This window comes from Thermobia domestica, chromosome 5 (assembly GCF_964235325.1).
Source record: "Thermobia domestica chromosome 5, izTheDome1.hap1.1, whole genome shotgun sequence".
Taxonomy (NCBI): domain Eukaryota; kingdom Metazoa; phylum Arthropoda; class Insecta; order Zygentoma; family Lepismatidae; genus Thermobia; species Thermobia domestica.
The window spans coordinates 170,126,243-170,141,181 of NC_137458.1; the positions used below are offsets into that span (position 1 = coordinate 170,126,243).

Consider the following 14,939-nt stretch of genomic DNA (forward strand, 5'->3'; position numbering starts at 1 on the left):
AAGAGCACTAATTAAGCACTAATTACCTATATCGTTTAATTTGAATTTTGAAACAACTTTTAGAAACCGTGAAGCTGGCCCAACCATCTTAATAATCAATATATCTCGAGAATAAATCGAGCACTAATTCTGAGACCATGCGGGATTGAAAGCACTAATTAAGCACTAATTCGTGACATGAAAATTTTTGATTTCTTTCGAAGTGGTTGGGCCAACTCACATGTACCCCAAAAATACATATGCCCCGTATACCCTTATTTATTGAGCACTAATTCTGGGACCATGTGGGATGAAGAGCACTAATTAAGCACTAATTACCTATATCGTTTAATTTGAATTTTGAAACAACTTTTAGAAACCGTGAAGTTGGCCCAACCATCTTAATAATCAATTTATCTCGAGAGTAAATTGAGCACTAATTCTGGGACCATGCGGGATTGAAAGCACTAATTAAGCACTAATTCGTGACATGAAAATTTTTGATTTCTTTCGAAGTGGTTGGGCCAACTCACATTTACCCCAAAAATACATATGCCCCGTATACCCTTATTTATTGAGCACTAATTCTGGGACCATGTGGAATGAAGAGCACTAATTAAGCACTAATTACCTATACCGTTTAATTTGAATTTCTAAACAACTTTTAGAAAGCGTGAAGTTGGCCCAACCATCTTAATAATCAAAATATCTTGAGAATAAATTGAGCACTAATTCTGGGACCATGCGGGATTGAAAGCACTAATTAAGCACTAATTCGTGACATGAAAATTTTTGATTTCTTTCGAAGTGGTTGGGCCAACTCATATTTACCCCAAAAATACATATGCCCCCTATACCCTTATTTATTGAGCACTAATTCTGGGACCATGTGGGATGAAGAGCACTAATTGAGCACTAAGTACCTATATCGTTTAATTTGAATTTTGAAACAACTTTTAGAAAGCGTGAAGTTGGCCCAACCATCTTAATAATCAATATATCTCGAGAATAAATTGAGCACTAATTCTGGGACCAAGCGGGATTGAAAGCACTAATTCGTGACATGAAAGTTTTTGATTTCTTTCGAAGTGGTTGGGCCAACTCACATTTACCCCAAAAATACAAATGACCCGTATACCCTTATTTATTGAGCACTAATTCTGGGACCATGTGGGATGAAGAGCACTAATTAAGCACTAATTACCTATACCGTTTAATTTGAATTTCTAAACAACTTTTAGAAAGCGTGAAGTTGGCCCAACCATCTTAATAATCAATATATCTCGAGTATAAATTGAGCACTAATTCTGTGACCATGCGGGATTGAAAGCACTAATTAAGCACTAATTCGTGACATGAAAATTTTTGATTTCTTTCGAAGTGGTTGGGCCAACTCACATGTACCCCAAAAATACATATGCCCTATACACTTATTTATTGAGCACTAATTCTGGGACCATGTGGGATGAAGAGCACTAATTAAGCACTAATTACCTATACCGTTTAATTTGAGTTTTTAAACAACTTTTAGAAAGCGTGAAGTTGGCCCAACCATCTTAATAATCAATATATCTCGAGAATAAATTGAGCACTAATTCTGGGACCATGCGGGATTGAAAGCACTAATTAACCACTAATTCGTGACATGAAAATTTTTGATTTTTTTTCGAAGTGGTTGGGCCAACTCACATTTACCCCAAAAAAACCTATGCCCCGTATACCCTTATTTATTGAGCACTACTTCTGGGACCATGTGGGATGAAGAGCACTAATTAAGCACTAATTACCTATACCGTTCAATTTGAATTTTGAAACAACTTTTAGAAAGCGTGAAGTTGGCCAACCATCTTAATAATAAATATATCTCGAGAATAAATTGAGCACTAATTCTGGGACCATGCGGGATTGAAAGCACTAATTAAGCACTAATTCGTGACATGAAAATTTTTGATTTCCTTCGAAGTGGTTGGACCAACTCACATTTACCCCAAAAATACATATGCCCCGTATACCCTTATTTATTGAGCACTAATTCTGGGACCATGTGGGATGAAGAGCGCTAATTAAGCACTAATTACCTATACCGTTTAATTTGAATTTTGAAACAACTTTTAGAAAGCGTGAAGTTGGCCCAACCATCTTAATAATCAATATATCTCGAGAATAAATTAAGCACTAATTCTGGGACCAAGCGGGATTGAAAGCACTAATTAAGCACTAATTCGTGACATGAAAATTTTTGATTTCTTTCGAAGTGGTTGGGCCAACTCACATTTACCCCAAAAATACATATGCCCCGTATACCCTTATTTATTGAGCACTAATTCTGGGACCATGTGGGATGAAGAGCACTAATTAAGCACTAATTACCTATACCGTTTAATTTGAATTTTGAAACAACTTTTAGAAAGCGTGAAGTTGGCCCAACCATCTTAATAATCAATATATCTTGAGAATAAATTGAGCACTAATTCTTGGACCATGCGGGATTGAAAGCACTAATTAACACTAATTCGTGACATGAAAATTTTTGATTTCTTTCGAAGTGGTTGGGCCAACTCACATTTACCCCGAAAATATATATGCCCCGTATACCCTTATTTATTGAGCACTAATTACCTATACCGTTTAATTTGAATTTTGAAACAACTTTTCGAAAGCGTGAAGTTGGCCCAACCATCTTAATAATCAATATATCTCGGGAATAAATTGAGCACTAATTCTAGGACCATGCGGGATTGAAAGCACTAGTTAAGCGCTAATTCGTGACATGAAAATTTTTAATTTCTTTCGAAGTGGTTGGGCCAACTCACATTTACCCCAAAAATATATATGCCCCGTATACCCTTATTTATTGAGCACTAATTCTGGGACCATGTGGGATGAAGAGCACTAATTAAGCACTAATTACCTATATCGTTTAATTTGAATTTTGAAACAACTTTTAGAAACCGTGAAGCTGGCCCATCTTAATAATCAATATATCTCGAGAATAAATCGAGCACTAATTCTGAGACCATGCGGGATTGAAAGCACTAATTAAGCACTAATTCGTGACATGAAAATTTTTGATTTCTTTCGAAGTGGTTGGGCCAACTCACATGTACCCCAAAAATACATATGCCCCGTATACCCTTATTTATTGAGCACTAATTCTGGGACCATGTGGGATGAAGAGCACTAATTAAGCACTAATTACCTATATCGTTTAATTTGAATTTTGAAACAACTTTTAGAAAGCGTGAAGTTGGCCCAACCATCTTAATAATCAATTTATCTCGAGAATAAATTGAGCACTAATTCTGGGACCATGCGGGATTGAAAGCACTAATTAAGCACTAATTTGTGACATGAAAATTTTTGATTTCTTTCGAAGTGGTTGGGCCAACTCACATTTACCCCAAAAATACATATGCCCCGTATACCCTTATTTATTGAGCACTAATTCTGGGACCATGTGGAATGAAGAGCACTAATTAAGCACTAATTACCTATACCGTTTAATTTGAATTTCTAAACAACTTTTAGAAAGCGTGAAGTTGGCCCAACCATCTTAATAATCAAAATATCTTGAGAATAAATTGAGCACTAATTCTGGGACCATGCGGGATTGAAAGCACTAATTAAGCACTAATTCGTGACATGAAAATTTTTGATTTCTTTCGAAGTGGTTGGGCCAACTCATATTTACCCCAAAAATACATATGCCCCGTATACCCTTATTTATTGAGCACTAATTCTGGGACCATGTGGGATGAAGAGCACTAATTGAGCACTAAGTACCTATATCGTTTAATTTGAATTTTGAAACAACTTTTAGAAAGCGTGAAGTTGGCCCAACCATCTTAATAATCAATATATCTTGAGAATAAATTGAGCACTAATTCTGGGACCATGCGGGATTGAAAGCACTAATTAAGCACTAATTCGTGACATGAAAATTTTTATTTCTTTCGAAGTGGTTGGGCCAACTCAATTTACCCCAAAAAAACATATGCCCCGTATACCCTTATTTATTGAGCACTAATTCTGGGACCATGTGTGATGAAGCGCACTAATTAAGCACTAATTACCTATACCGTTTAATTTGAATTTCTAAACAACTTTTAGAATGCGTGACGTTGGCCCAACCATCTTAATAATCAACATATCTCGAGAATAAATTGAGCACTAATTCTGGGACCAAGCGGGATTGAAAGCACTAATTCGTGACATGAAAATTTTTGATTTCTTTCGAAGTGGTTGGGCCAACTCACATTTACCCCAAAAATACAAATGACCCGTATACCCTTATTTATTGAGCACTAATTCTGGGACCATGTGGGATGAAGAGCACTAATTAAGCACTAATTACCTATACCGTTTAATTTGAATTTCTAAACAACTTTTAGAAAGCGTGAAGCTGGCCCAACCATCTTAATAATCAATATATCTCGAGTATAAATTGAGCACTAATTCTGTGACCATGCGGGATTGAAAGCACTAATTAACCACTAATTCGTGACATGAAAATTTTTGATTTCTTTCGAAGTGGTTGGGCCAACTCACATGTACCCCAAAAATACATATGCCCTATACACTTATTTATTGAGCACTAATTCTGGGACCATGTGGGATGAAGAGCACTAATTAAGCACTAATTACCTATACCGTTTAATTTGAGTTTTTAAACAACTTTTAGAAAGCGTGAAGTTGGCCCAACCATCTTAATAATCAATATATCTCGAGAATAAATTGAGCACTAATTCTGGGACCATGCGGGATTGAAAGCACTAATTAACCACTAATTCGTGACATGAAAATTTTTGATTTTTTTCGAAGTGGTTGGGCCAACTCACATTTACCCCAAAAAAAACCTATGCCCCGTATACCCTTATTTATTGAGCACTACTTCTGGGACCATGTGGGATGAAGAGCACTAATTAAGCACTAATTACCTATACCGTTCAATTTGAATTTTGAAACAACTTTTAGAAAGCGTGAAGTTGGCCAACCATCTTAATAATAAATATATCTCGAGAATAAATTGAGCACTAATTCTGGGACCATGCGGGATTGAAAGCACTAATTAAGCACTAATTCGTGACATGAAAATTTTTGATTTCCTTCGAAGTGGTTGGACCAACTCACATTTACCCCAAAAATACATATGCCCCGTATACCCTTATTTATTGAGCACTAATTCTGGGACCATGTGGGATGAAGAGCGCTAATTAAGCACTAATTACCTATACCGTTTAATTTGAATTTTGAAACAACTTTTAGAAAGCGTGAAGTTGGCCCAACCATCTTAATAATCAATATATCTCGAGAATAAATTAAGCACTAATTCTGGGACCAAGCGGGATTGAAAGCACTAATTAAGCACTAATTCGTGACATGAAAATTTTTGATTTCTTTCGAAGTGGTTGGGCCAACTCACATTTACCCCAAAAATACATATGCCCCGTATACCCTTATTTATTGAGCACTAATTCTGGGACCATGTGGGATGAAGAGCACTAATTAAGCACTAATTACCTATACCGTTTAATTTGAATTTTGAAACAACTTTTAGAAAGCGTGAAGTTGGCCCAACCATCTTAATAATCAATATATCTGGAAAACCAATTGAGCACTAATTCTGCGGTCTTGAGCACTAATTAGCACTAATTAAGCACTAAATCTTGACAATTTTTTTTGTATTTCTACGATGTGGTTGGGCCAACTTCACGCGACTAACTTTTCTTATATTATAACCTAACATTTTGCCAATAGTATAGCTCTAATACTCATAATTTTATGTTCTTTTAAGCAACAACAATTTTTATAAATTATAACTTGAAGACCAGGCTTCAGTTCTACAAAGGTGCAAGTTTAAGTAATTTAAATTTTATGTCTAAATTACACTAGTTAACAAATTTAAACTTTTTGTTTGTTACATGAGAAAAATCACCTGATCTTAAAGGAACTTTTTGCGCTGAATTCGAATATGCACTCGGTTTCTCTCCATCACGTACAGTTTTCCCGTAACAGAAGGATTTTCGGGAAATTCCCTCAAAAATTTTCCTTTTTTAGATATTTTATTCCCCTAGCTCCTATCCCCTTACATATAGTAACATAGAAATTATACCTAAGTATACCTTGATTTATATTTAATAAACCCTAAAAGTTTCGTAAAAATCGCTTTGTTCTTTCTAGAGAAATAAATATATTTGTATGTATACTGTGTGCACTGTTTATTGCACCTGATAGTAATGCTTTCAGATCTCCTGAGTTGGGGTAAAAACGATTTGCTTTATTACTACAAACACAGACATAAAAATGAATATTTACAATAGTCAACAACACACTTGTATTGCTCTCTGTAAATAAGAAACGTGTATAAAAATAGAATGTACTTCCAACGTATATTTTTTAAACAGAATGCAAAAGAACTTCCACTTCCCGAGCCCCCTACCAACTGGGAAGAGATATGGCCAAAAGACTCTGATGATGATCATGACCTTGATGAACCATCGACATCAACATGTACATCCAAGAATCCAACGTTCATCCCTGACTGTGTTCGCGAGCCACATTTCATCCAGCAATGTGAACTTAATGACCTAGTCCGTGATTTGCACCTGAGAAAACAAGAGGTGGAACTTCTGGGATCAAGACTCCAGCAGTGGAACTTATTGGATGCAGAAACGAACATATCAGTGTACAGGAAAAGGCATGTTCAATTTTCAAGCTATTTCTCAATGCAAGATAATGTGTGCATATGTACGGATATAAATGGGTTGATGGCGGAGCTAGGAATTCCTTACGTTCCAGAAGAATGGAGGTTATTTATCGACGCGTCAAAGGTCAGCCTTAAAGCTGTCCTTTTACATAATGGAAATAAAAAACCTTCTATACCACTTGCGCACTCAGTGAAGATTAAGGAATCCTATGACACCATGTCAACTTTGCTAAATCTTATAAATTACAAGGACCATTGTTGGCAAATATGTTATGATCTCAAGGTAGTTGGTATTTTATTAGGACTGCAGTGCGGTTACACGAAGTACCAATGTTTTTTATGTTTATGGGATAGCCGAGCTGATGACAAACATTATGAAGTGAAGGAATGGGAACCTAGAGTGAATTACGTACCTGGAGAATGCAACGTCAAATACGCTCCTTTGGTAGATCCTAATAAGATATTACTACCGCCACTTCATATCAAGTTAGGACTTATGAAAAACTTTGTCAAAGCCATGGACACATCTGGTGAAGGTTTCAAGTATTTGCGAGATAAGTTCCCTAACCTGAGTGATGCTAAGATTTCAGCGGGAGTGTTTATTGGTCCCTAAATTAGGAAATTAATGCTTGATGATAGCTTTGACAGCAAGTTAAACAGTGCTGAGCTAGCTGCCTGGACAGCATTTAAGTGTGTTGTGCGCAACTTTCTGGGCAATAACAAAGCTGAGAGTTACACAGAAATCGTACAGGACATGATACAGAAATACAAAGAGTTGGGTTGTAGGATGTCTTTAAAAATCCACTTTTTGCACTCCCACCGCAGCTTCTTTCCTGCTACCTAGGTGCTCTCAGCGACGAAGAGGGGAAAGATTCCACCAAGATATAATGGCAATGGAGAAAAGGTACAGGGACGATGGGATCCTTTAATGATTGGGGACTATTGTTGGGGTCTTGTTAGAGAATGCAACATTTCTTACAAAAGAAGGAAGTAGTGTACGTTTTTGTAACCCAATGGAAGTTTCATATATTGTGATAGTTTTGATTGTCTTTTCATGACCTTTTGGTACATTTGTATTATTGTTTATTGTAAATTGTCACACTTGTAAATTATATTGTATTATATTTTATATATGTGTTTGTGGTAATAAAGCAAAACGTTTTACCTCAACTTAAGAGATCTGAAAGCATTACTATAAGGTGCAATAAACAGTACACACAGTATACATACAAACATATTTATTTCTCTAGAAAGAATAAAGCGATTATTACGAAACTTGGAGGGTTTGTTAAATATGAATCAAAGTATACTTAAGTATAATTTCTATGTTAGTATATGCAAGGGGACAAGATCTTGGGGTGTAAAATAAACGAAAAGGGAAATTTTTGAGGGATTTCCCCAAAAATCCCTCTGTTACGGGAAAATCGTACGTGATGGAGAAAAACCGAGTGCATATTCGAATTCAGCGCAAAAGGTTCCTTTAAGAACAGGTAATTCCTTTTATGTAACAAAACCTTTGTTAACTAGAGTTATCATTCTTCTAATATACAACTCCTTCGTGAGTAAGCGGTTAGCGTACGTGCCTTTCATGTAGGAAACCTGCGTTCGATTTCCAGTAAAAGCTCATGTAATTCAGATTCCACTTTAAACAGTAGGACTTAATTTACCTAGCCTCGTAGCTCAACACAAGGTTAAATCAACTGAAGAACATCTAAGTTCATGTCTCATACAGTCTGTTATTCAAACAATCGATTTTCACGATCAAATTATTACTTTGCGAATTCAAATAAACTAAAAACATTTTATTTAATTTTTCAAAGGCATTATGCTAATTTATACTGTATTCAGATGTTTTCTACGTAGTTGACGTTATCCTTCAGACTAGATAATCCAGCAGTGCGTTAAAGCACATTGGCTTGGATATCACTTAGGGGATATGCAAAATTCTTCCTTCCTTCCCTTTTCTGCGGATTGTGTGCTCGTCAAAAAATCTCATTCCTCAAAACGTGAAGGGCTAAGTAAGCTTAGATGCCTAAAGCCCAAAAATCTATATCCTAAATTCTAAGTATAATTTTTCATCTAATTTCAGCAGTCTTTTTCATACTCACATTTTACAAAATTTATCCTCAAAACATTTGTCCATATATTGACTTTGTAGGTTCCATGTTGTCTTCTGAACGCTGATCAATTTACTTCCTAAATTTCTGACTACATCCCTAATCCAATATTAGTAAGAGGGCGTGGTGGCTCAGTGGTAGAGCGTTCACCTCAGGTGCCCGGTGTCCCTGGTTTAATCCCAGCTTGCACCATGTAAACTTTGTGGTGCACAAACACCGTGCTCGTGAGCTCTCCCGTTTCCTGCCACTTTTTCATATACTTTTTATGAGCTTTTATAAAAGCGAAACTACATAAAATCTTCACCGTCTCCTTTAGCCTAACCGGCATAAATGTGGGACGTAAAACTAAAGATTTCATTTTTTCCAATAATATTACTCTTTCATTCACAATTTTCTTCCTTACACAATATCATTACTAAAAGTATGAATAATAATAATAATAATAATTCTACTTTAAGTTACTTATCAATATTGCGAAAAACATAAAATAATTGTAAGATATGGCCTTTTTCATTTGTCTATATAACATTTTAAGTATACAACATAAAGCAAAGCAAACCTATGCCTAGCAAACACTTCTAATTATTTACAAAGGTGAGAAAATATCGTTCGTAAAAATTTCTAAAGATCATGTCAGGTAGCGTGCTACGTACTAAAGTAAGCTAATGAATACCATCTTATTCAACAGTCTAATTCAATCATTGTGTTAATACAGGGAAAATCACATACAGGAAGACCATAGGGGAGAAAATTTTTTACATAACTAACTAACTAACTCTATGGCCTATGGAACCCGGAGGTTCAATGGCAAGTTCACAAAAGCTCTCCACTGACTTCTATCCTCAGCTAACTGCATCCAGTTTCTACTTTGTATTCCAATATCTGCGAGATCCATCTTAATATTGTCCTCCCATGTGCGCCTAGGTCTTCCTAATGGTCGTTTTCCGATTGGTCTTCCTGTCAAGACTTTGAAAGCGTTTCTTCCATTCTAGCTACATAACCCGCCCACCTAAGCCTCCTAGACTTGACGACCCTATCAATGTTGGGTAAACCATATAAATTATGTAGTTCCTCGTTATGAAGTTTCCCCATTCCCGTTCCTCTTGGGTCCGAATATTCGTCTCAGGATCTTGTTCAGTCTATGTTCTTCCCTCAGAGTAAGCGACCATGTTTCGCAACCATACAGAACAATAGGCATGATCGTTTTGTATATTTTAAGCTTCAGATTCCTCGATAGAATTCGTAACGACAAGACATTTTGAACCGAATAGTAACAAGAACTCCTTGCTTTTAGTCGACATTTAATTTCTCCGTGAATATGATTTTCCTCTGTCAATATTGATCCTAGATATTTGAAACTATCCACTTTATCAAAAGTATTATTTAATATTTTAACGCATCCATAATTTGCTGTATTCCGGTCCCGACGCACTTCCATGTATTTAGTTTTATCTGCATTTACTTCTAAACCCATGTCCCTGCAAGCGTTTAATATCATCTCTGCATTTCTTTCTATTGTTCTCATATCATCCCCTATTAAATTTACATCATCAGCATATGCCATAACCTGGTGAATACCGTTCAACTGTAGGCCCTGTTTGCTATCTTTGATTTTCCTTATAGCGTATTCCAGAACGAAGTTAAATAATAATGGCGACAACGCATCTCCTGAATTTCAGGCCATTTTCGACGTGAAAGCTCGTGCACAAAAATTTTCCTACCCGGACTTTACTTTGGGATTCATTTAAACATATCTTAATTAATCTAATTAGCTTTCTCGGTATTCCAAGTTCTGTAAGAACGCTGTATCATGTTTCTCTCCTAACCGAGTTGTACGCCTTTCTAAAATCAATAAATAGTTGATGTACCGGGGTATTGTATTCCCACTTTTTTTTTTCGAGTATTTGGCGAATGGTAAGTATTTGGTCGATAGTTGATCGATTTCGTCTAAATAAAATTTTTACATGAACAACCAAAATATTAGCAAGTTCAATCTCAGCAAGATTCAATCCCTTAGGCCATCATAAATGATTGTTTATTTTTCACTTATAAATGTCTTTAAACTTTACTTTAAACAGTTAACTTTAAATTCACCGATTTGTTCTTATTTATTTATTTTTATTCTGCACATCATAGTAAACAAATACAAGTCAGCAACATTGATGTAAAATCATCTACTATTTCCATAACAATAATATAAAATACTAAATTAACTGGTTCTCCGTAACGTTCTCGCCTTCAATACAAATGGTCCCGAGTTCCATTCCCACGCTGAATGAGGTTTTCCTTCATTCACACCAAGTACATGTCCAAATGCTAGCCAACATACATGTTCCACTTCGTATCTTTCCTGCTATTTCCCCTCACGCTTAGTATAATCCCTGGTTCAATTCCAGCTCGCGCCAATTATTTTAACATTTTTCATGACAAATATAATAGTTTGGATCTTATATAAAATTATATTCCACAAGCACCGTGTGCATGCCTTTTCTCAAAATTCCTGCTACTTCATATACTTTTTCAAGACCTTTTATAAAAGCGAAACTACATAAAATCATCACAATCTCGTTTTCCCTTCAATATAACCGTACGCCGTAGAACTCAAAGATTTCACTTCATTTCAAAATAGTCTTGTTTCTAAAAACATTCAGCAACGTTACTTCTTAAAAACGGTTTAAAATACATATATATCAAAGTTGTTAAAAATAAGATCCATCACAAACCACAACTATACTAACTAACTAAATAAACAATACGCCTCAAATTCAATTTACAACAATTTAATTCTCACTTGCAATATTTTTAGTACAGATAACTTCTTGTATAAGCCCATGTTTCATATAAACACAATATTCAATATTATAAAACTGTCTCATATAGGTTATAGATAGAGCATTTAATAAAAAGAGCATCCGGAATCGACTCCCACAACCAGTTTTATTATAAAAGCTTCCAGTATAAAAGTATTATCACAAAATACTGTACAAATTAATTTCTCTAGAATCAAAGGTTAGTTATAGGTGGTCTTTGGTCGTAAGGTCGCAGACAGGATCTCCAACAGAGCCCCGTAGGAGGCCAAGAGGAGTTGAATTAAGGAACCAATGCTCCGTAGCAAGCAGAGGCGGGTTAAGTGGCCAACAGAGCCCCGTAGCAGGCTGAGGTTAGGATTCCCAGACAGAGCCCCGTAGCAGGCTAAGCCAGGAGATACGATAGGCGTAGTCCCTTAGCAGACTAGAGGCCTGGGGTTAGGTTACTCCAAAAGTCCCGTAGCAGACTAGAGGCGGGTCACCAGTAAACTGGTATCGAGTTGTCTTCGTCCATCCAATTTATAGGTCTTTGGGTGGCGGTGGCGCTGCTGCTCCGATGTCGTCGTCTGCTCCGTGGGAGGGGCCAGAAGCCGTCGTCTGCATGTGACTGTAGATCCATCTGGTGGGAGATCCTCTTGCCGAACCACGTGGTGGTGTTTCTAACACTGATGCGTGGAATTGTTTGTTTACAACATCACATAGGATATTACACCCCTTGCTTGTTTAAAAAAATAAGCCGAGGGGTTATTTTTCTTTATATGAGGGTTGGCAACACTGAGGTATCACACAAAAATCACTTAAAACATTAATAACACTTGCAACACTGAAAAAAATAACTTTTCGGACCAGTAATAAGGTAGTGGAAGAAAGCATTAAACAGTTAGTCCCTAATCACAGGCAGGATCGGTGCATAGTATATGTCACTTCATTTCCCTCGAGGTAGGACTATTTTAAGCTTTGGCTTAATACACATATATTAGGTCACTTATAGTGAGTGGCGTTGGAGTCTGTAATGTCGGTTGCTCCTTAGTCATATTATTGGTATTAAATGTTTCTAAGCGAGGTGTTTTGGATATTTTTGGTATCGAGCGAAGACGGATATATTACAACCCCTCAAATCCGAACCCCGGAAATCCGAAAACCCGGCAAATCCGAACACGTTCTCAGGAGAAAAAAAATAACTACAGCTGGAAAATGAAAAAAAAAAAAAAGATTTAATCACACAAATTTAGTTTTTTTAAGGTTTTAACATTTTTAGACTTAATGCTTATTCAAAATCATTATCTAATTATATTCTTATCATTATCTAATCATTTTGGACATGAGTGTACACCCGCCAGTCAAGGTCACTGCCCTTTCGACCACTGGGCCATCCTGTCTAACCTCAGTCGTTGTTTTACCGCCAATTCAGTGACGAAATAAGTACGTAACATTATTTCCCGGGTAATCCGAACCCCCCGAAATCCGAACAGGCTTCAGCCCCAATTAGTTCGGATTTGAGGGGTTGTACTGTATATATATGTTTATGAAGAGTTGTTATTAATAAGGCGTTTATAAACAAAATATAAAAATATGCCAAGACCAATCAATAATATAATAATGAGGGTAGCAGTTGCAAATATGGTCCATGGGAATGCATTGGAGAGATGGACTTCCGGCATCTTATCCAGTAAAGAGCTTTGTTCATGCTGGGGTAAGGAATTTATGGAAGTAATAGTACGTTGTAGTTTTTGAAAATTGTAGGTGAAGTTCAAATTTGGGTTCATTGGTAATTTCCTATATATTAATGTAAAGTTTTCCGATGTTCTAGTGGGAAGATTCAAAGTATCCGTTATTATACGTTGAAATTCTTCATATTTAAAAAAAGTATGTTGATGAGCGATTAACTGCATCAGCGGCTAACATATGGTTTCTTTGGAATGCTATTTTAACAGATTTACGTGTAGTGAGATGAAATCCCATGGGTGTATATAGATAAAATTCCTCTGTCCGTGGTAAAGAAGGTTTCAGATGGCAGTTATCAGTTGTATTTCGAAAAACTAAATTATATAGACAGTCTGTTTTTTTGAGAGCGAGGTTGTGCGTGTAATTTACATATAGAGAACATATTATGAAATTGGCATAGTGATAAGTCTAACTCATAGATTCCTTGGTTCGTCCAGATTGCATATTCAGGTGTTTGAATACGTATGAGCTGTCTTAGAAATCCATTTTTAAATTTTTTTATATAAAATGTGATAATCATTAGTGTGCACAATTGGTGTTTGTATTATAATGTCTAAATTGGCAGATTCTGCGTCGAATGAGATTAAAAATGCTTTTGAACACTGATAAAATAATCCAAGATCTCTTTCCATTAGTGTGCCCCTTAGGTTTATATTCTGTCTAATCATTTCTTTAGCTAAAGCAGGTTTTATTAAAGCGTCGTTAACTTTATTTTGAAGAATGCTTTGTATTATAGTATCAAAGTGTTGTTCCACATTTTGAAAATTAAGAAGAGCGATCAGAAAACGTTCATCTGTGGCCGTTGTACATATCAATTGCAAAATACTATGATGAGTTTCGGTTATTAATTTTTCGACAGCTACTCAAAAGTTTGTCACCAAATGTGAGAGTTCAAAATTACTTTTCTTAATTTCTTGTATTTGAAAATTTAGATAATCATTTAGTGCCTCATTTGACTAATAGCTTATTTTAATTTATGAACTTCATATAGACTATATCTACCAAGTCCAAAGTTTGCGAGTCCAAGTAATAGGTTAAAGACCACCCGTCGCGGTCTTTTTGAACATCCTGTTTTAAAATCACAAGGTATTATATCTTTGACTTTATTAGTGAATTGACGTTCTTTATCGTGCATAACCAATACTAATTGTTCATATCCAGTACAAGAATCATTTGGAAGGTGCACTGCCGAAAAGTCTAAATGGAGCCTATAAGGTAGGAATTCTATATTGTCATAACTTATTATAGGCTTGAACTTGACTATAGATATCCCATATTGTGCGAATACAAGTTCATTCCCAGGTATGTCGTCTACAAGCAGTATTAGGAAGTGACAAGTTAAAAGGATCAGCATTCTGCTACTGAATATGCGTACTTCCTACAAAAAAAGAGAAGAAAAATGCTGAGTAGCAAAAATATTATTAAATAGCAGTCATGTAATACAAATTTTTCTACATTTAATCGTTATTTTAATTTAGAATTTGAAAGATAATACTTTATGAATTTGATTTCGCGGAAACACTTTATAAGGTGTAAAATACTTGAGCTAAAGATATATATATATATATTTTAATAGAATAATCCAATTTTAAATAATGCCGCTAA

General features: G+C 35.7%; 2 protein-coding genes across 20 annotated transcripts in view; one reads left to right on the forward strand and one right to left on the reverse strand.

Annotated features, from left to right (window-relative positions):
- LOC145686263 (mannan endo-1,4-beta-mannosidase-like) overlaps positions 1-14,939 on the forward strand; it is a 506,707-nt gene that overhangs the window by 421,059 nt on the left and 70,709 nt on the right. The window lies entirely within an intron of this gene.
- Positions 1-14,939, reverse strand: part of LOC145686267 (uncharacterized) — a 223,769-nt gene that overhangs the window by 86,209 nt on the left and 122,621 nt on the right. Inside the window, exon 4 of one of the 19 annotated variants that reach the window (XM_081759399.1) lies at positions 11,581-14,712. The exons of 17 other annotated variants lie outside the window; for them this stretch is intronic. In XM_081759399.1, coding sequence (XP_081615525.1) covers positions 14,693-14,712 — 20 coding nt within the window. In that variant the 3' untranslated portion in view covers positions 11,581-14,692. Of the gene's footprint in view, positions 1-11,580; positions 14,713-14,939 lie in introns of those variants that run through there. One more of the 19 variants, XR_014131563.1, reaches the window with a different exon arrangement.